The sequence below is a fragment of the Plectropomus leopardus genome, chromosome 1, assembly GCF_008729295.1.
Source record: "Plectropomus leopardus isolate mb chromosome 1, YSFRI_Pleo_2.0, whole genome shotgun sequence".
Lineage (NCBI taxonomy): Eukaryota > Metazoa > Chordata > Actinopteri > Perciformes > Serranidae > Plectropomus > Plectropomus leopardus.
The window spans coordinates 7,086,957-7,109,350 of record NC_056463.1 but is presented as its reverse complement, the minus strand read 5'-3'; the positions used below and the strand labels follow the sequence as shown (position 1 = coordinate 7,109,350).

The following is a 22,394-nucleotide window of genomic DNA, read 5'->3' as shown; positions in this document are numbered from 1 at the left end:
GTCCAAAAAACGCCATAAAAAATGCATGTCGAAAAAATGAACAAAAAGGCAAGGCTATAGTATGGCAAAAATGTCAAAATATGACATGTCCCAAAAAAGCTGAAAACACCTCAAAACAGCATAAAATAGCGTGCTGAGATACGCCATAGCATTATTTTTTTGCAAAAACGGCCAAAAAACCAATAATGATGCATGTTGAAAAAATGAACAAAAAGGCAAGGCTATAGTATGGCAAAAATGTCAAAATATGACATGTCCCAAAAAAGGCTGAAAACACCTCAAAACAGCATAAAATAGCGTGCTGAAGATACGCCATAGCATAAAATGTTGCAAAAACGTCTGAAAAACAATAAAAATGCATGTCGAAAAATGACCAAAAAAGCAAGGCTATAGTATGGCAAAAATGTCAAAATATGACATGTCCCAAAAACAGCTGAAAACACCTCAAAACAGCATAAAATAGCGTGAAAAGATGCGCCATAGCATTAAAATTTTGCAAAAAAAACGGCCAAAAACGCATAAAAATGCATGTTGAAAAAAATGACCAAAAAGGCAAGGCTATAGTATGGCAAAAATGTCAAAATATGACATGTCCCAAAAACAGCTAAAAACACCTCAAAACAGCATTAAATAGCGTGAAAAGATACGCCATAGTATTAATTTTTGCAAAAACGGCCAAAAACACCATAATAACGCATGTCGAAAAATGAACAAAAAGGCAAGGCTATAGTATGGCAAAAATGTCAAAATATGACATGTCCCAAAAAAGGCTGAAAACACCTCAAAACAGCATAAAATAGCGTGAAAAAAATACGCCATAGCATTACTTTTTTTGCAAAAACGGCCAAAAACACATAATAAACGCATGTCAAAAAATGACCAAAAAAGCAAGGCTATAGTATGGCAAAAATGTCAAAATATGACATGTCCCAAAAAAGGCTGAAAACACCTCAAAACAGCATAAAATAGCGTGAAAAGATACGCCATAGCATAAAATGTTGCAAAAACGTCCAAAAACGCAATAAAAATGCATGTCGAAAAATGACCAAAAAAAGCAAGGCTATAGTATGGCAAAAATGTCAAAATATGACATGTCCCAAAAAAGGCTGAAAACACCTCAAAACAGCATAAAATAGCGTGTGAAAAGATACGCCATAGCATAAAATGTTGCATAAAACGTCTGAAAACGCAATAAAAATGCATGAATGTGAAAAAATTTACCAAAAAAGCAAGGCTATAGTAGTATGGCAAAAATGTCAAAATATGACATGTCCCAAAAACAGCTAAAAAACACCTCAAAACAGCATTAAATAGCGTGAAAAGATACGCCATAGTATTATTTTTTTTGCAAAAAAACGTCCAAAAATGCCATAAAAATTCATATTGAGAAAAATGAACAAAAAGGCAAGGCTATAGTATGGCAAAAATGTCAAAATATGACATGTCCCAAAAACAGCTAAAAAACACCTCAAAACAGCATTAAAATAGCATGAAAAGATACGCCATAGTATTACTTTTTTGCAAAAACGGCCAAAAAAACGGCATAAAAATGCATGTCGAAAAATGAACGAAAAAGCAAGGCTATAGTATGGCAAAAATGTCAAAATATGACATGTCCCAAAAAGGCTGAAAACACCTCAAAACAGCATAAAATAGTGTGAAAAGACACGCCATAGCATAAAATGTTGCAAAAACGTCTGAAAACGCAATAAAAAATGCATGTCAAAAAATGACCAAAAAAGCAAGGCTATAGTATGGCAAAAATGTCAAAATATGACATGTCCCAAAAAAGGCTGAAAACACCTCAAAACAGCAAAAAAATAGGTGAAAAGATACGCCATAGTATTATTTTTTTTTTGCAAAAACGGCCAAAAACACTATAATAACGCATGTCGAAAAATAAACCGAAAAAGCAAGGCTATAGTATGGCAAAAAAATTCAAAAATATGACATTCCCAAAACAGCTGAAAACACCTCAAAACAGCATTAAATGGCGTGAAAAGATACGCCATAGCTTAGAATTTTTTGCAAAAAAGGCCAAAAACACCCGAATAACGCATGTCGAAAAAAATGAACTAAAAAGCAAGGCTATAGTATGGCAAAAATGTCAAAAAATGACATTTCCAAAAAACACCTAAAAAGCTGCTAAAAACAACATAAAATTGTGTGCCGAAACACGCTCATAGCATAAAATGATGCAAAATCAGCCAAAAACACCCTAATGTGGCATGTCAAAAAAAATGACCAAAAAAGCAAGGCTATAGTATGGCAAAAATGTCAAAAATGACATTTCCCAAAAAACAGCTTAAAACTGCTAAAAACTACATAAAATAGCATGGCGAGACACACCATAGCATAGAACATTGTAAAAACGGAGAAAAACACCTGAATATGAATTGTATGTGTCATAAAAAATGTCAAATAAGTCATTGTATAGTGTCAGAAATATAAAAAAAATTAAAAATATAAATTCATAGTTAAGTATGTCAGCACACCTTTTTTTTAAAAAAAAAATCTAAGACCAGTTAAGTTTGTCTCTATCTTTCATCCATCTTTTTGTTTTCTGATGTAAACGAGTACCACACACTGCACACACACAGCTTCAGATCAATGTTAAAAAAATAATTTATTGCAGCATGGAATTTTAATTTGAAATACTGACAGTTGTCCTATCAATAATAACACGTCATTATTAACACGTTTGCATCCTCCTCAATCCAATACGAGCTTAACAAGACAGTAACACCTGACATTGTGACACTTCTGGGTTTTTGGGTTTTTTTTTCTCTCACAGCTAACACAGTCTGACTCACACACAAACAATCACCGTTTGTCTCCACACATTTATGTTAACAAAATGAAATATTTGTTCACACGAAAACATCCTTTTCTACACTGAACGAACACGTGCTTGGTTGAATACAGAACAGTTTTAGAGAAAATACTGAACATACAAAACTGAAGTTGCATCGAGTAGGCTTGAGTTGCTGCAGTGAATCTTTTTCCTTCACTGCCATAAAATATTAAATTAACCTATCTATTAAAATCACCTTAGAGATGACCCATGAGCATTATGGTCATAACATAAGAAGGGAAACTCCACCCAAAAACTATTCAACACTGTTGACTGAAAGAGTAAGTTTTGATTTTACAGACTATTTTTTTTTTTTTTTTGTAAGCATTTTTTATTTTCTGGGCAGTCACATCCAGATATTTCCAGCAGCTACAGTGGAGTCTTATATCGTAGCAAAAAAACCCAAAAACAATAGACACTGAATCAAATAGTGAGTTTTTTTGTCTAGTGCTACAATTTTTCATAAAAGCTCAATAGAAAAAATGAATCAATGAAAAGGTGTAATTTCTACACCTTCAGGCGTAGGCAAGACAAAAATGCACTGCAGGTTTACACTGAATTTTGTTGTCACATAAACAAAAAAATGTTTGTAAAAACTGCTTTTTCTGCCCCAAATTAGCTTTTTTTGTTTGTTTGCTCTTTAAAAAAAATTAAGACATCGGTAATATAATCCACATCTGTTGTGTTGCATCAGGCCAACTGACAGAAAGCAGAAGATGACAGCAGTGAGCCGGGTCACATCCAGGTACAGTAAAGTGATAAAACTGCTGCTTTTTTCGAGCGCTGATGCTCATCAGTTCGGGAAAATAAAACAGTGGCATGCCCCAAAATTTGAAACTCTGCAGGCTCACATAGAAAACATTAAGTGTGTGTGTTTTGATTTGTGTCACACAATGCAATGTTCAGATAAACCTCAGGCTATGGAACCTAAAAAACAAATCTGATTTAATTGGCGTCTGCACAATTAAGAATTTATCAATAAAAAATAAGCGAGACTTGAACTTTGGAGACCATATGAAGTGGAGGACGCATATTGAGGATACATTTGAACACCAGGGTTGTGTACAAAATCACTCCTTTGTTCACTACCTTCTCTATGGTAAACACATGTTTTTAAAATAATTGTATTCCCTTTTAAAGCACAGCATTGACTCGCACCTGGTTATGTCTCGAAACTGCTCATCAACTATCCCACCTCCTGACGCCTTGGATCTGGTGACCGATTACTGCTCGCCATTTCATGCACTTACTTAAAAACTAAAGTTGATTTGGCATTTTTAGTCGTTGGCCGTAAACTGTTGAATATTCTCCCTCTAACAATTAGATATTACCTGTTAACTGACAAATTTAAAACCTGTCCCAAGACCCATCTCTTTTCTTTCGCCTTTAAACCTTCATGATGATTACATGCTCGACCACGCTGCTCGATTTTAGCTTTATTTAATTTAGTTATTTGTACAATTCTATTTTTGTGATGATTTTTTCATTATATTTTATGCTCTTATAAATTTCACTGCCTTTCTCCTATTTATGACTGTTTGTATATGATAATGCCTCAGTTTTATGTCATCTAAGGTCTACTTTTGTTGTTTTTAAATGTGCTTTATAAATAAATGCGACTTGACTAAATAGTTTACAGTAAGCAGTATTTCGGACATTTTGGATGAAATTTGCGTCCCTTCAGTGGCATGGTGGGATGTGGTGAAATTTAAAACGGTTTGTAAAGATACTCTGGTGCTCTTTGCCTCTCTCTTATGGTTATTCTTTACTACATTCATTCTGCTATTCTCAGCTACTAACCAAAAAAAAAATAGTTGCAGTTGTCATTTTAAAGCCTTTTTACATTTTATTCCCTCACAATGTCAAATTTTTTCCATGGTACAACAAAGGTTTTGAATAGATATTTTTCAAGGTATTGTGTCAAACACTAGTGGGATTATTGGCAGAGAATGGGAATACTGTACATATCATGAAAACTACTGTATTTGGTCATTTTTTGAGGCAGCATATAGTTAATATAGAGTGATTTTGGACACAGTGACCACAGAGTAGCTGCTGGAAAATGTTCACAGACTAATAATGTAAAACTATATTGCGGGCGGACTTTCCTTTAATATCTCTGCTTGTTTAGTGTTGCTACGGTGCGCCAGGTCGGCCTGTTGACATCAGGCTCGGCTCTTCTAACACATCCTACGTGTAGTTTTGATCCTGTGTGGACACTGAGTCGGGAGTCAGATTGAAACGGGGCAGGTGAGGATGCGATCCTCCAGCAGGACGCTGAGCACGAGGAACACAAAGTACAGTACGAACATGGTGAGGCCCAACATTCGGCTCATCCTCCAGCGACAGGCGGCGATGGAGATGATGACGAAGAGGAGCATGAGAAAGAGCAGCACGATGGCGCAGAACAGGCCGTTGGAGCTGACGGTTACCGGCTGGCCGTTGTGTAACAGAGTGAACATTAGCCACGGGACCGGCAGACTAAAACCAGAGAGGACAGGAAGGTTTTCTGTTTACAGCTCACATACTTTATCTGTCTATATATCTGATGAGCACTGCAATTTTAGATAAAGTACATTAACTTCCGTACTGTACCTGAGTGCAATTATGAGGTACTTGCTTTTAATTGAATTGAATTTAAATTTAATCACTTACATAATTCTATTTTAGGCCACTTTCCAAATCTATCTCACCACTCTATTATTATATAAGTACTTTACAAATTAAGATTTTTGCGCACAAACTGAATGAAAGTATACAAGTGCGGCTAAAACAAGTAGTCCATTAATTAGAAAATTAATTGGCAACTGTATTTATCCTCGTGTAAGTCATTTTTTGTGCAAAACACATTTTATGGTTCCTGTTTCTCATATATAAAGTATGTATGAGGACTTGTTGCTTTTCCTTTTAATTATCTAAATTATTTGGATTTATTACATTTGTGTACTTCTGTGTACTTTTACTTTTAATACTTCAATACTTTTACTTCTCATACTTAAATACATTTCACACACATTTTATGGTTCCTGCTTCTCATATATAAAGTATGTATGAGGACTTGCTGCTTTTCATTTTGATTATTTTAATTTATTTAATTTATGTAAAGCCTTTTACTTGCGTATTTTTTTACTTCTAATACTTCAATACATTTCCCTGAAATGAAATTAACTTTGTTTAAGTTTATTTAACGACGATGACTCCTAGGTTGAGAAGCCACTGGACTAAACACAATCAGTGTTTTTTAATTTTTTTTTTTAAATCATCACAAAGCATTTTTGACTTGACTTGCTTTCATGTTTTGTCACCTTTTTATTTAATTTCATTTTTTTTTACCTGTTTAATTTTTTTTTGTTTTATTTGTGCTTTTATTGCTTTATTGCATCCTACATCTTGCATTATCTTTCCTCTCGTTTTCATTTTATCCTGACTGTTTTAATGTGATCCTAACTCTAAGCTAGTTTGCTTGTAATGGAGTAATTATATATATAGTTGTACTGGTATTTTCACTCAAAGTGGGAACAAACAACTTTTCAACTGTTTCATTTCTTTTGTGCAGTAAATTGAGCTTCATTTACCCAGGAGATCAAACCAGGTGGCAGAGAGAAATAAACGGTGAAAGTGAGGCTTTTATGGAAACTATCTGAAGGCAGATGGTGCTATTACTCTGTGGCCATTAAATTGTGCAATCAAAATTTACTTTATAATGATATCCTAAGACAAAAACGTATCTTTTACCAATTTAAGTAACTGAACTGAGAACTTTTTCCACCGCTGCATTTATACTATTACAACTTACTCTCATCTCAGGTCACAAGAACAAAGATATTTCTCCAGTATTGTAACAACTTAATCTTGATGCCGTATGTGAGCCGTATGTTAGACATGCTGTTTGGTTTCAGTATGCTTTCTTTAATAATCCCTCTAAAAGTGTGAAATGTTCTCTTTGGTCACAGCTGATACAGAGAGTTGTGTTGTAGTCACTCACCCTACAGTGATGTCGAAAATGTTACTGCCCACTGAGCTGGACACGGCCATGTCTCCGAGACCTTTCCGGGCTACGATCACACTGGTGATAAGGTCAGGGATCGACGTCCCAGCTGCCAGGATTGTCAGGCCCATGATTTCCTCAGAGATGCCCACAGTCTCACCCACCTGTACAACAAGAGAGGAATAAAACATGTCAGTACCTCCGTCTACATGCAAATCTTTCTTTGCTTTTTTATAATAAGAAAAACCCAAAGATATTTGTGTTTATTTTTAATATTAATAAATGTTAAAATCTGTCCATAAACTGTCTTGATAATGTAAGTTTGCAAGACGACCAGCAGACTCTAAGAAGTCCTTTTAAAAAAGCCACTTTTACAAAAAAAAAGAGGGAGACATTAGACTCGATGTTTCTTTTGTCAATAAATCAAAACCAAAAAATTCCAAAGCACAAGGCCTTTAATAACTGGCTTAATGCCTACGCGTTTCAACTCAGTCTTCATCAAGTCATCACTGTGACTGTGAATTGAAACATGTAGGCGTCAAACTTATTTATTAAAGACATCTAGACATTTTAACTTTTGCATAACAGTGTGCCTGGGAATTTTTTTGGTTTTGACTTATTGACAAAAGAAATAACAAGTTTAACCTCCTTCTCCTTTATTTAGTCTACTTTTGTCCTTGAATCCAAAAAGCACCTGTTGAAGCAGCACTCCTCAGCATAACTGTCATTTATACACTGTTTTTTGAATATATTAAGTAAGGTATGATTTGTTAATTAGCTTTAAATTTCTGCTTGGTAGATTTTGTTACATTTGGACAGAGCCAGGCCAGCTGTTTCCACTCTTTATGCTACGCGGTGTCAGTCTTGCCATCTGCCAATCTGAAATAAGTGAATTTCCCAAAATAGTTTTTTTAAGTGTGAAGTTGTAGGCAACAAGTGTTTTAACAACTATTCAACAAGTGGGTTTACAAAAAAAAAATATCACTCAGCCATCTACTTGAGATATTTTTTTGAATTACTGCAGTTTAGTGTAGTCTGATTTCACCTTGCTTTATCATCCAACTTCACTGGATGAAACATTTTCCAAACAAGGTACAAAACACAAATGTGTCAACCCACCTGATGAGCCCACCACACCATCAGGTAGGAGAAAACTCCGATCCACAGGATGGAGCCAATAAAGGTGATGACAAAATACCGTCTGGATGCCTGGAAAACAGACGTTGTTCAGAGAAACTGCAACAATACATTACGACCCAAACAGAGATTTGGATACAGGTGAATAAATGGCCCTATTTATTAAAACATGTTAAACTGATTTGTATGTGTTTGATAACATCAGTTTACACCTTAGTGGGGTAAAAAGTACAATATTTACTTTTGAGATGGAGTGAGGTTGAAGTAAAAATTTGCACAAAATGGAAATACCTAAGTACAAGTAACTTCAATTTTGTACTCACCGGGTTGCGGACGTCGGGCAGTGTGAGCCACAGCGGGAACACGATAGGCAGCAGGAACAGGTAGGTGGCCTGCTTGCGTCTAGTTTCAGGCCACTCTAAAGACAACGGTTCATTCTCCTCCTCCTCCTCCTTGTTGTCATCGTCATCACCATCATCGCCTTCACTCCCACCAGAGTCACCGCTGTCCTCGTCGCTGCTATCATCCTCCCCGCTGCCCTCTGAGCCCTCTGAGCCCCCCGCTGCTGTCTGCAGGAGAAAACACACCAGTTAAACAAAGTGTGTTCAAACTAACTAAACAAACTTTTTTCTGTCATGACAAAAATCCCTTCCCCTAGTGCATTTAATGATTTATTTTAATTAAATGACTGCTAATGGTAACATCAAAAGTGAAACAATCACTGACAGTATTGCACACATACTTTCATTTGTTTTTTTCCTTTGAAACTGGGTTTCTTTTTCTTCATCATTTGGTGTAACACACAAGAACACAAGGTGCTTGTGCATCATGTGCCTTTTAAATATGTTCATAAATGCTTTAAGTAACATTTTTAAAATGCAAAACCCATTAAAATCTTCTCTCCGTGCTGGTGATTCCACTTAAAAAGCACTCTGGGGCAGTAGGAGCACTTCAGCTGACCTCGTTCTAAGAGCCTGATTTGAGCTGAACGTCTCGCCCTCGCTTTCACTCGAGGAAGGATTATCAGGAATCAGAGTGATGAGGCTGTGACTCACACAAACGCATAAAAATCAAGGGTTTTGAGTCCGGGGGATTCTGCTTTGTCCTCCTGATGAAGATGTTTCAGCTGTCAAACGTCACATCAGCATTGGAAAATTTCTTCATGTCACTGCATGTTTTCTATATATATAGCTGTTAGCTTTTCAGGGTGAATATTTCCAGTTAGCGGGATGGTTCAGATGTTTTTGAACAGAGGTTGCACAAGGTTCCTATCCAAAGTCTTTCATTTCAAATTTTATGCTCTTAGGGTTTTTTTTTGGAACGTTTTTTTTTTTTTTTTTATTGTGCTCTTAGTCTGTTTTTTCTCTTTAGTTAATTTTCTCCTGATGCTGTGTTGATCAGGAAAAGTGAAAATTTTAGTACATACAGTAGATGGCTGTTGGCATGCTCCCAGTTTGGAAGTTGGCACATCAAGTTTGGAGAAGCAGGCTGGAGTATGACACAGACGCTAAGCAATGCACTTCTGTGGACGGGGGCGGTAGCACAATGTATTTAAACCACCTACAAAAAAGTCCTACCCACAAAAAACTATAACAGTAAGTACAGTGTAAAGTGTTTGCTATATTCAGAGTATTTTCATTGCTCTCATCTATACTCTTGTCAAAGCCAAAAATGGTCATTTTAGCTTGCTGAACACAGAAGGTGCTGCTCTACCACTGCCTCAATCGGTTAGGTAAGTTTGTGATACTGTGACTTTGGTGGATCCGAACAAACGCTTCAAAACACTAAAGTCACATAAAAACACAAATTATCTAACTATCCCTTTAAACAACTAATTAATTTAAGTTTAAGGCAACTTGCCTTCACATGCTCATCAATAATACCTATTTCACAGTTGTCAAGCTGTAAGTAAGAAGCAATCAAGTACTTCAAAGTCTCAACGTGTTGTATGTCAAGAGGAAACAGATGCTGTTGGGTCTTCATCTCAGGAAATGTTGTTTTGACGTGATTGTTTGTTTTGCAACACAGTACAGGGAAAAGAAAAGCCAGATGGTCACCATCATTTCCAAAATCTCATCTTAAAACAACTCTGTATTAACAGCCTCTTTTTTCAGTATTTCTGTCCAGTTGAGATCATCTTAGCGTACGTTTGACTCCTCCGGCTGATTGGCTGTCTTCTCACTTGTCCCTTCTGTCTTTTGAGGCTGTGAGGTGGATGGCTCGGCTGCAGCGCCCGCTGGTGCTCCAGCAGCAGCAGCACTGGGCGGCTCCGCTGGCTTGTGATCAACCTCTGGGGAAAAGAGGAATAACACACAGAATAAACAAACACATACGTACATCAGATGTATAAGAAGTTCTTTCTGTTTCACACTTTGGAACAAACCAAATCAAAGGCGTTTACGGGATATTCATAATGTTAGGCTGACAACATTATGATGCTGCGTGGGCCGCTATGGAGTGCCGGTGGGAGTGATTGGAGTGTTTGGAGATAAACACACTCCACAAATGGAGGAAAAGGGATTTACTTACACACACACACACACACACACACACACACACACACACACACACACACACACACACACACACACACACACACACACACACACACACACACACACACACACACACGGTCCCATCTGCAAGTTAGTCTTCAGGCTGATTGATGCGGGCTCATTAAGGCCTCTCCAGACTCCCTGCAGCCCCACTTTGCTCTGCACCTCAGACTCTGAAGCACCTCATTACTCTACACGGTGACGCACAAACACACCCACTGAGAGGCTCTGCTGATTGTGGAGAACAACCTCCTTCAAACGCACAAACCATCTCTGATCCTTGATAAACAACCAACCTTTTATACATGAGTGCTCAAACTCCCAACACAGAAACTTCTAAATAAAAAAAGAGTACTCCACAAAACTATGAAACAATCACAAATACGATATTAACTACAATAATAAGAAAGTACACAATATGACAGTTGCTGTCAATTGAATTTTTTTAAGATGTGAAAAACTGTATAAATGTCAGGGTTTTTGTTTAACTAAACTAAACTAAACAAGTCTGTGTACCAAAGACTGGATGGAAGGGGACAAAAGGTAGTATTATTAAATAATTTCGACAGTGTGCTTCATCATTTTTAATAAACAAATGAAAACTTAAAATAAATATAATGGTTTCAGAGAGAGTTACATAGTTAGAACTAACATTTATTATATTAATTATTATTGATTATATTAGCTTTCAGGTTTCTTCAGGCTTATCAGCTTCTGATAGTGATGCTCAAGAAAGCTTTAGTGTATCTCTGTCATACATCGATGAAACACATCATAACCCGCAGTTAATACTGTGAAACAGTTGGCGTTGGGTTAGGCAACAAAACTACCTGGTTAGGTTCAGGGAAAGGTTCGTATTTTGGGGTTTATGTAAGTATGCTGTTTACCAAATGTAACGTGACCAAAATACATAACATGTGTGATGCCAATGTGCAATAACTGTACACAAATTATGTAACTTTACATTAAAACAGCAATGACTCCTGGGTTAAAGTCTGTTTTTGTTGGACCCATTCACTTCACCTTCCACCCTACGTGGACTTACTCATACTTCTTACTATGTCTACTAGTTGCTGCAAGCGTAAAGCATTAACTGTTGATGGGTTTATATTAGAGTTATTTGAAAGCCTCATGTGTGTCATGAGAGCTTTAGCGTGAGACAAAGCTTTGGTATATGACGACCTGTGAATGACAACAGGCCAATTAATGTAATGCAGAAAGCAATTTAAAATGTTTTGTGTTTTAAACAGGAGTAAAACATCTTCTCCTGCAGCCTTACAAACTTTCAATAATCTCCTGACTCCACAAGAAAGCCAGTCTGTGGCATGTTGAATGCCAATCCATGTCTTTGAAATTTCTGTAAAACTCTGCATGTCTTACATGTTCATGCACCTACTGTGAAAATAAATTCCACAGGGACAAATAAACTATCTGGAACTGGAATTTGACCTGTTGCAAAGAAAAAATGGAGATTTTACAGAAGAAACCATTTTGATCTTTAACCTCTAATATGCAACTCACCTTCAGAGTGTCTGTGATGTGACTTGCTCTGTAATTTGCCCGTGACTGGGACGTTCAAAGGCTTAACTTTGTTCTTTGCTGCAATCAAGAGAATCATCGCTCATAAAACATTGTGAGTCTTTTTTTAAATCAGTCGAGAGATACTTTGTCCACAAGCAGTTTTGTGCAACTAAGTCAACATGCTTTTGACCTTACATTCACACTTACTCACATTTTGAAAAGACTGGTGAAGAACAAAACACAGAAGGACTTAAGTTACTTACAGACAGCTGAAATTTAAATCTACATCCCTCCAGATTTTTCTTATTGACAATTTTATTGTTTAGCTCAGAGGAAAGAGACTACATTTTGGTACACAACAGTGGGACATGAATGTGAGTATCTTATATCCTTGACTTTTATATATCTGTGCTGGGTGGTCAAATTAACAACTGAACAAAAATATCATGATCTTTACAAACTGTTAAAAAAAGTTAAACTCTGTGTCTAACTTTTCCAAAAATGCACATCTGTATAACAGATATGAAAAGACAGTGTCAGATATTTTTTTCTGTTCCCTCTATTTTTGATTGTGCTAACAACAAAAGAAAAAAAATATATTTAGATTATATTCAAGATGCACTGGTGAATCCTGCGAAATTCATTTTGAAGCCTTGTAAACAAAAACAACACAAACTGTGAGCAAAAATCAGAGTCTTTAACAATCCTTTGATTATTATTATTACTTTATAATATATATTATACATTTTCCAAACAGCCAGCCTGTGAAAAAGGTCAATAGTCTTCACAACATCACAGAAACAACTGGATGCAAACCAACAAACATGCAGCCATCCATTGTATATACAGCACCATCGGCTATGAACAAACAACCACCCAAAACCACCACCACCACCACCACCACCACCACCACCACCACCACCAACAACAACAACAACAACAACAACAACAACAACAACAACAACAACAACAACAACAACAACAACAACAACAACAGACATGGCACGAAAAAGTCTTACCTTTCTTCTGTACTGACCCCTCCCCTCTGACATCACCATTAAAGGAAGTCTCTGATTGGCAGAGATACACATCAGACAAAATACTGAACATGATCACTCTTCTCCAGTTATATGACACTTCATTTATGTGCAACCAAATATATGTATATATGAAATTAAACATTTATTCTTGGTGAGACGATGAATTAAAGCTGCAAAGTCAGAATTTCGCCCCGCAGGTTTGTTCACCGCTGTCTTACAGAGCTGCATGTGACTTCAACACAAGAACCCACACATGAAGGACGATCACAGCGAGACACACGACAGGAAACAACAGCAAGGCGACATCTTGTCGCTGCTCTTACCTCTCCTGACTTTCCTCGGGCCTGGGGTTTTCACTGCACCTCTAAGAGCTGCCTCTAAGGATGGAAACCCACAGAGACCATTTTAACTTCATCTGAGCCACCTGCCTTTTATCTGATTTCGATGTGACTGCGCTCTGTGTCCACTCAAACCCCACTGCAGTGTTAAAAACAGCAGAGCCAAAACGAAGCACCACCTAATGGCCAGAGCAAACTTTCTTATTTTACAGCTTAACAGTACACTAGAATATGTTTCTGAAAACATCTGAGGCAAGAAATAAGCGATGCAGTAACAGAATCTCAATTCATATTTGATAACGATCCAGTTTGACAGCAGCTCACATTAGTGACTGACATGATTGTCAGCTGCGTGAGAGACTCCCTCATCAGCCTCATGTATGACTACGAGGATATAACGACAGTTTCAGAAAAAAATGGCAAAAAGTTATTTTTTATTAGTTACCAACAACAGATTTAATATCTAGACAATTCTAATTTAGTCATTAGTTGTAATCCAACACAAAATAGTTCAAATAAGCTCTAACTTAACCAGTGACAACCGTAAAATCCTGCTTTCACATTAATGCACGAGTCATAATCTAATGATAAGGTCTATATTAGAGCATAACAGAGGGGACATTTGTCTGCATTGAGTAATTTGACTTTAAGTACATTTTTTTCTGATTCTACTTACAAAAGTTTACAAAAGTAACATTTTCAGTGTAGAAGTTTAACTTATAATGGGCTATAATGAAGTGTGGTGTGAGTATTTTCACCTAAGTAACAGAATGAATGAATACTTCCTCCACAGCTGTCAGTTGCTTTACATCTCACTCCATGTCACTGGACAGGAAACCGCTTAGTTATAAGGACAATAACCTCCTTAGATTCACATTTAAGATGCTGTCAGTTTACCACAGTTATGACATGGAGCTGCTCTCAGCTCTGGACCCACACCGCTGCTACACTGCCTCCACAGAGATAAAGAGCTTGGTCTGGTAGCACGCTGGCTCTTATCCAGCTTTTATTAGCCTGTATTGAAAAGCTGATTAAGGATCAGAGGTGCTGTGAGAGCGAGGGGAACAGCGGCCCGCTGAGTTCGAGGACGGGCTGAAGGTCGCGGTGGTTCATCACGCTACTCTAACTTACTGGAAGGGACAGGACGCACAGACCGGGACTGAGCTGAGTAACTGCAACCTAGAGGTGTAAACTGAGCCAACCAGCGGATGGATAGAGAATCAATCAATCAGTTTAGTAATTGTTCAAGCAGAAATTCACAAGCTCCAGCTGCTTAAATGTGACGATTTGCTGCTTTTTTATCAAATACTATAAGCAGTAAATGATCATTAGTCGAAGCCCTACTGCATCCAACAGCAGTGTTCACCCAAATATTATTATGATGTGGTGCAAAAGTAACAGTATCAACAGCAGAGTCTGGTGTTATAATGCAAAAAGTAATTTACCAATTTTTGCACTCAAATAAAATCTAATGTATTTTGTTTGTTGTCTGACTCTCATTTTAACATCACATTTCGCCGCCCCATCGCATCCCTGTTTGCACCGTGAGGTAAACAGAGCTATAACTGGGGTTGCAAATTGTAAGCATTTTCCCTAACTGATTACTCTGCAATATTAATGATCAAGTAATTGATTAAATGTTATTAAAAGACACAAAAAAACTTTGCTTACTTCAAACAATACCAAATGCATTTTATCCTCAGTCAAAGCTCACAGCAACATATTGCATTTATTTTGACAGCATTTCATAGCCTATGGATTCATTGTTTAAATTTTACGTTTGATTAAATTCTTAATGACTAATTAAGAAGATTTATGAGAAACTGTGAAAAATCTCTCTAACACTACACTGGAAGAAAAGCTGCCTCCACAGCTAGCACCTTGATAGAAAATCCTTTAAAGAGCAACAAGGTGGGACAGAGAAGGGGCAACGACACGGAGCAAAGGGCCACAAGCCGGACTCGAAACCAGCTGCCGCAGAAGCCTGAGGCATATGGAGCGCACGCTCTGCCCAGTGAGCTAGAGATCGCCCCAGTGATTTTTTTTAACTCATGAAACACATTGACCACCGGGCTTCAGATTTGTCACTGCAGGAACCATGCTTGGTTCTAGTTACCTTCTCCCAGAGGGTCCAGTGTGTGGATCATCAGCTGGAAGATGGTGCTCCTCAGTGAGGTGTTGTGGAGGGAGGCCGAGCTGCCGCCTCGCTGCAGGACGGGGCGCACCTGCACGCCAGCAGACACGTAGTCAGAAGCCAAACAGGTTTCTTACAGCTCAAGACAGGTTAAATTTAAGATTTTTTAATGCCGCTCGTAATGAAATTTAACACTAATTTTACGATAGTTAAAACTGAATTTAAAAAAACGACATAAGTTACGTACAATCATGGACAATGTTGCCAAATGTTTATTGTAACATAAAATATTACTTTGGCATTTTGTTTTTAGCACTCTGCATGTTAGATTTCTCGTGTTTATTTCCGATCTTGCAAAGTTTGAAAAACTTTTCCCACTAAATACACTAAGCCTCATATGCACTGACTTGTTTCAGCCAAGTCACAACATCTTGGTGAAATTGTAAATTTTTACTTCCCTATGTAGTCTGAGGTACAGTGAAAGCTAGCTAGCAGACAGTGGATCCTCTGCTCTGAGTGTGTCAGCCAAAAACAAAATATGAGTGTTGTCTTATAAAATATAGATGATATCAATAATTTGAGATATTATAATGCAATACTTTACTATTGATGAATTTTATGTCTTTTTGGATGTTTTAAGAATCTGTGAAAACTGTGAATAACTTTTAGGTAATGTAAATTTGAATTAATGTAAATGCTTCAGGCTGATAGGATCAATAACTTTTGTGTTTAATGGCTCATTTAAAATAATACCAAAAAGGCTATCAACCAAAAATTACAAAATTACACTCAGTTTTTCATACCCTGAGTCTTGCTCTGTCCTCTTGTAAATCTGACGGTGGTTTGTTGCGTTGAGGGCTGCTCGGCGGCAGTTCAAGTTCTCTTTTGGATTTATCTTCAGCTTTTGGTGCAACTGGAGGAGGAGCAGCAGCAGCAGAGGGAGCAGGAGGAGGTGCTGGAGGAGGAGGTGCTGGTGGAGCTTCACTCTCCTGTAAAGTTGGTGAAAACATAATCAGTTAGAAGAGTTTTGCTGGTTCCATTGTGAATCTTACCTGAAAAAACATTCTGTGTAACTCATTCAGTGACACTTTTGTGGACTGCAGACGTCTTAATCAGACGTCCATTTCCAATAATCAAACATACTTGATTTAAAGGAGAGCTAGTATGCTCATTTTCAGGGTTCATACTTGTAGGTTGGGTTACTACAAGAACATGTTTACATACTTTAATGATAAAAAAATTGTTTTCTCATATTGTGTGTGCTGCAACACCTGTATTCAGTCTGACACGCCTCACTGTAGCACCTGTCTCTCTAAGTTACTCCTCTCGAAAAAGCCCAGAATGCTCTGATTGGTTGGCGTTATTTCTGCACCATCACTGCAGCTGTGGAATGACTGTAGGAAGGAATAGTGGCACTTTTTACCGGAAAAAATCACCAATAAAAGCTTTCAAACAACATGACATCACATGTTTTTACCAGGAATATGATCTGAACTTTGGGAAAAGTTTACAAGATGTTTCTAATATGACCTAATATGACATTAGCATGTAGGTACATTTATGATTGCAGTGTACTTGCAGCCGCTAAATGACTGTAATGGAGAATAGCTGCACACACGTGCAAAAGCTTTCTGGGTAGACCAGTGAATGGACTAAGGCAAATAAGTAATCCGATCTAGAGTGTACTATATTATGTATGAGTTTCCCACTATCAGCAAAAAAGCACCTCACAAACCTTAAGCCTTAAAGTGGATTCTGCTTTATTACTACATCCCGAGGGCCTGCGGGGGGATTGTTTGGGTTAGGGTCGTGGCTGTAAGTAGATCTGGGTCTTACTCAGCCACTTGCCTTTAGACTTGGTCGGTTATTGATTTGGCCATTGGTTAGAATCCCTTTTTGAACTGAACCAACCAGTTTGTTAAGTGACTGGTTTCCATGCATTTTTCCGTTGTTTCCCTTTATTCTGAAAGAGACAATATTCCTACTAAGCTGTTTACATGGCTAATGAAAAGGAATATTTCACTAATACTCCCGTTAACGTGCAGCCATTTATACTCTGATTAATATGCCATAACATGCCGCTTATGACGTTAAAAATATGGAAAAGTGAAACATCTGGAGCTGCTGGTGCCATTATGCTTCTTTGCCTCAAAAAACAGTTTTTATAAAGTTAGCAGTTTCTTTCGTTATTTAATTTGGTTTTTGTTGATTTTGTTATTTATCCCAATAACAGACCTTATAAGTCAATCAAGAGGAAAAGGCAGACTATCTGAACATGCCTCATGTGGCAGATCTGGACCACTCATGACTCAAATCACCCATGAGGAGTGACTCCTGCACGAGTCCTTTCTGCAACATAATGCTTAATGCTTTCTATCCTGTGTGTATAATTATATATTCAACAGGTATCTGTGAACACATCAAAGATATTAGACTGTAGATACTGAAACTAGTTGGATAAGGCATATATTAGAGTTCCTGGAAGAGAATATTTTGATTTCCAGTAATTATGACTCATTAATGTGGGAGCATGCCTCATTATGCCTGTGTTAGGACTGACGGAGCACATACCGACTGCAGACATGGTTCAGGCTAATTGAAGAATGTGCTGGCGATACTTGAAATATTGAAACACGGTTCTGCATGTTAATTACAGGCGCCGACATTAACTGCTTTCTGTCATCTGCAAGGAGCCATTTAGTCTGCGGGAGTTATGTAGAAAATACGCCTTTAAAAATACATTATTTCTTTTTATGAATTCTAAATTAAATAACATTTACTGGTATTTGTGGACTGTGGCAGAGACAAAGTGACGTTTCAATCACTTCATCACTGTGACACGCCATCTGTGACACCTGGACTCCTTTCTGTTCAGCATCAAAGGATTTCACACAAATACAGGTTGTCACCTGCTCAGACCCACAAATCACTGTCTCTCTTTTCACCGTATCTGAGCAGGCAGCAGTTCCAACTGTGAGGAGATGAAAGGGTAGAAAATACACTGTGTGCAGATGGAAGTCGGTCTTGTAAAACTGCTCTGCAGAGACATCTGTGTTGTCTGTATCCCTCTTTTGTTATGTTTGATTACTGTATGTTTTTTTCTTTTTGCAAAGAGGTTGCACTAAATTGAAATAGTTTAAAATCAACACCTGAGTTGATTCAACACTTCAGGTAATTTTAGAGGATAAAGCTGGTGTTATTCTGTCTCTTTCCTATTGTCACCAGGGAATCCTATGAAAAGACAAAACCAACAATGCATATATGTATCTCTTAATGCTTTGTCCTCAGTATCCTACCTGTGGCACTCAGCCCAAGCCTGCTGGTTCTTTCTGAACCCATAAATCCTTAAAATCAGCTCATGAATTGTAATATAAGTATTTTGTAATTATTACTCAAACAAGAGAAAAATAGGGAAGTTGTTGCACTATTTTTAATGGCGGATTAATCTTCATCTGGTGCTCTATTGAGTATTTGTGGCAATAGGACGGTGTTTCTAGGAATGATTCAAAATAAAGTACCGTGTGTGTGTTTATGGTAATGAAGGAACATGTCATCCAGTACAACAGTGCAGCTCACTGATGGACAACAATGGAGCTCTGTGACACAGAGGGAGATGATATATCAGGCTTGGATACACACATAGGGTTGCATTGTTATACCGTGAAACCAGTGTACCGTCGTATGAAAATTCACGGTTATCATACTGTGAAAATTTGCTTATCACTGGCATTAAAAAAGCACATTTAGACAGATGATCTCATTTGCTTTTGCACATCTCCAAGATTTTTATAATGAAGGGTTTGACAATTAAAAATCCCTCTTTTTCACTCCTGTAAGGGTCAATGTAACTGATAATATGCAAGTTGTACTTGACACTGTGAAACCACGATGATTTCTGAGAAAGTCATCATACTGTGAAAATATCATACCATTGCAAACCCATAGACACAGTATATAAATATTGTTATATAAAGAAAATAACCAGCCATACCCACATAAACAAGGGCTGTTCAATAACTCAAAATGATCGATTATCAACTTCTACTGGTGTTGTATTTTGATGATTATATTATCGTTCCGCAAAATTATTTAACTTTGTTACTCATCATCAAATAAGCAATTTGATTTTTTGATTTTATAATGATTTGCCATATTGTGGTATATAACTGGAAAATAGTCATATAATATTGTAAAGAAAATTGATGTAAAGCATAGGCAGCTACAAATGTTAGCCATCATTACGCTGAATTTCTTGATTAATCGATTGTTTGAGCTATAAAATGATAGAAAAATATTTTTAAAAAATGTTTTGACATATTAAAAACCCCAATATGTTCATTTAAATGACTGAGGAACCTGCAAATATTCACATTTAAAAGATAAAACCATTGAATTTTTGGTTTTTCTGTCAAAAGATGAATGTATTATCAAATCTTCGCCAATCAATTTTCTATTAGTTGACTAAGTGATCCAATATTTGTCTCCAATTTCCAACCATAGGACGCCACACAGTGGTTTCAGCTGTAGAAAACTGATCAGAAAAAAGTGTCACTGCAAAGTCAACACTATTACCACTGGAAACATTTCAGTGCAGAATAAATTTGATTTGATGTTGCAAACCATTGATGATTCGACCCTGAGGCAGCAGTTTACATCTGTGTTTAACTATTAAATCAGCCTCGACGGACACAGACCGATAGAAACACCAGCAGAAAGTTGTCTTCTACAACCTCAGTGTGAGCACAAATCCTGTTGTTGTGCATCTTTAGATAAATTTATCTAGAACATCCATCTACTTTTCCACAGATATGTTCGTGTGAGTCATCGACTCACCTTGTCCGGCTCCTCTGCGGTCCACACCTTCACGATACTCATGTGCTTGTTGATCTGGGTCTTGACCGCATGTTCGATCTGACTGTTGAACTTCATGAAGCTCACGTAGCTGATGTAGCCCAGCACCAGCAACATGCTTTCCCACCACAGGATAATGCTGTCCAGGAAGAAGATGATGAGCATGATGAGGTCCAGGATGTAGAAAGTCACGTCTCTGAAGAGCGGCCACCAGGTCAGGTGCAGCATCTCCCGGGAGAAGATGGCGCACATGCCAATCACAAACAGGATGTTGAAGACGGCTGAGCCCACGATGGTGCCGATGCCCACGTTGCTGTGGGAGATGAAGACACCGATGAGGGAGGTGAAGAGCTCGGGGGCAGAGCCTCCGGCCGCCATGAAGGTGGCTCCGGCCACGTCGTCAGAGATCTCCAGACTGTTGGTGATGACCTCCAGCCCGGGAACAAAGAACTCATCGCAGACGATGGCCAGGGCGACAAACATGTAGACCATGCCGATGACGTGCAGGATCACCCAGCCTTGCTGTCGCTGCTCTATGGAGAAGATGTCGTTTGGGTAGTCACCCTTCCTGTGAGGGGGCAGGCGTGGGGGATGAGGGGCAGCTGTGGTGGTCGGTGGCGGTGGAGTCGGAGGAGGTTTGGGAGGTTGAGGATCTACATAGATACACTGTTCGATATCTGTCCTGTTGACGATTATCACCAGTGGAGGTTTGGTGCTCTCAGGTGAGACAACCTCCTCCTCTGTCTCATTGGATGCCATCACCTCCCGAATGTTGACCTCCACAACATCATCATCATCACCCCCCTCTGCTCCTAGAGCGTCATCCGTCTGGGCGGAGGCGTGCAGCTGTGACAGCCTGGTCTTCAGAGTCAGCATGTAGATGAAACACAGCAGCACACCTGAGATGAGGAAGAGGATGCGACTGCGCTTGAGTCTCCTCCTCGGAGGCGAGTGCACCTTCATTGCCCTCGTGGTCTTGACTCTAAACATGAAGTTATGTCAGATGCATTGCTATTCCTTGATAGTTCTGGATCCATTATGTGGCGAGAAGACGCCGCTGACAGGGAGGGGACGAATGCAAGGACACAGAGTGTGTTTCATCTTTTAGAGCAGGCAGCTTCAACCTGTGGAAGGACTAAACACACAAAACAGTTAGAATCACATCATCAGGAACATAATTATATCTTCTGTATGTGCATAGCTGCAGAGGCAGATCCACTGAAGACGTGTGTTGGGGGGGGGGAGATGCAGACAGCCACCTGTTACTATGGCTACATAATCACACTGGCTTTGGCTTCTCACAAAACAGGAGTGCATCGAAGACACGTTTAACATGTTCAAATGGAAAGAAAAATAATCTGACTTGCTTCACAAAAAACTATTTTAATCCGAAATTATATCTGATTATATTTAGCGTGAGCGCGCGCACGAAAAGAACCTGATAAAATGCGCACGTGCGTGCAGTAAACGATCATTAATGAAACATTAATTAACACTACCCGCAGTGCATTGAGATCTCGATGTTATTAAAATCACTAAATCTATGACTAAAAATGACGTTTTGCGGTTTATTTTATGGAATAACTGAGGCCAGGGCAGATCATCATGTAAATCGCCACAAACCATTAATGTATTTTCATTCACCACAAAAAATAATAGCAAAGAGATAATAAAATCACAGAATGAACCGTGTGCAGTGAGTGGTGGTGCGGTGCCTACCTGTAGCGCCGGCTGCTCGGCCCCTCGCCGCTGCGGAGCGTCCCTCCAGCTGTGCGTAACGGACGCAGAGATGCTGACTCTGGGTTTTGGGGAGCTACAAGTGCGCACCGCATTTCAGGGCTTGAACGAAGCTCAGCATAATGCTGCTAAGAGGATTGGGAGCCTAACATCTCTCGCCTTCCCTTTCACACATAACGCTGTATCAATACACCAACATTCAAAATGTTGGACGCAGCTGCCAGTTTGAGGGGAACCTA

At 38.4% G+C, this 22,394-nt stretch overlaps 1 protein-coding gene across 2 annotated transcripts; it reads right to left on the bottom strand.

The window, feature by feature from the left end:
* Positions 1-3,098: 3,098 nt before the first annotated feature.
* Positions 3,099-21,381, bottom strand: LOC121943231 (sodium/potassium/calcium exchanger 1-like). Of its 2 annotated transcripts, XM_042486709.1 has the most exons (11): positions 20,401-21,381; positions 16,371-16,556; positions 15,550-15,658; positions 13,419-13,472; positions 13,075-13,125; positions 12,056-12,133; positions 10,127-10,269; positions 8,303-8,548; positions 7,962-8,051; positions 6,840-7,006; positions 3,099-5,335 (listed from the first exon to the last, which is right to left on the bottom strand). In XM_042486709.1, exons 1-11 carry the CDS (start codon positions 21,379-21,381, stop codon positions 5,086-5,088), a joined length of 2,355 nt encoding a protein of 784 aa, XP_042342643.1. In that variant the 3' UTR covers positions 3,099-5,085. The 2 variants fall into 2 exon arrangements, with proteins under 2 accessions (XP_042342643.1, XP_042342652.1); XM_042486718.1 differs by lacking the exons at positions 12,056-12,133; positions 13,075-13,125; positions 13,419-13,472.
* Positions 21,382-22,394: the final 1,013 nt, after the last annotated feature.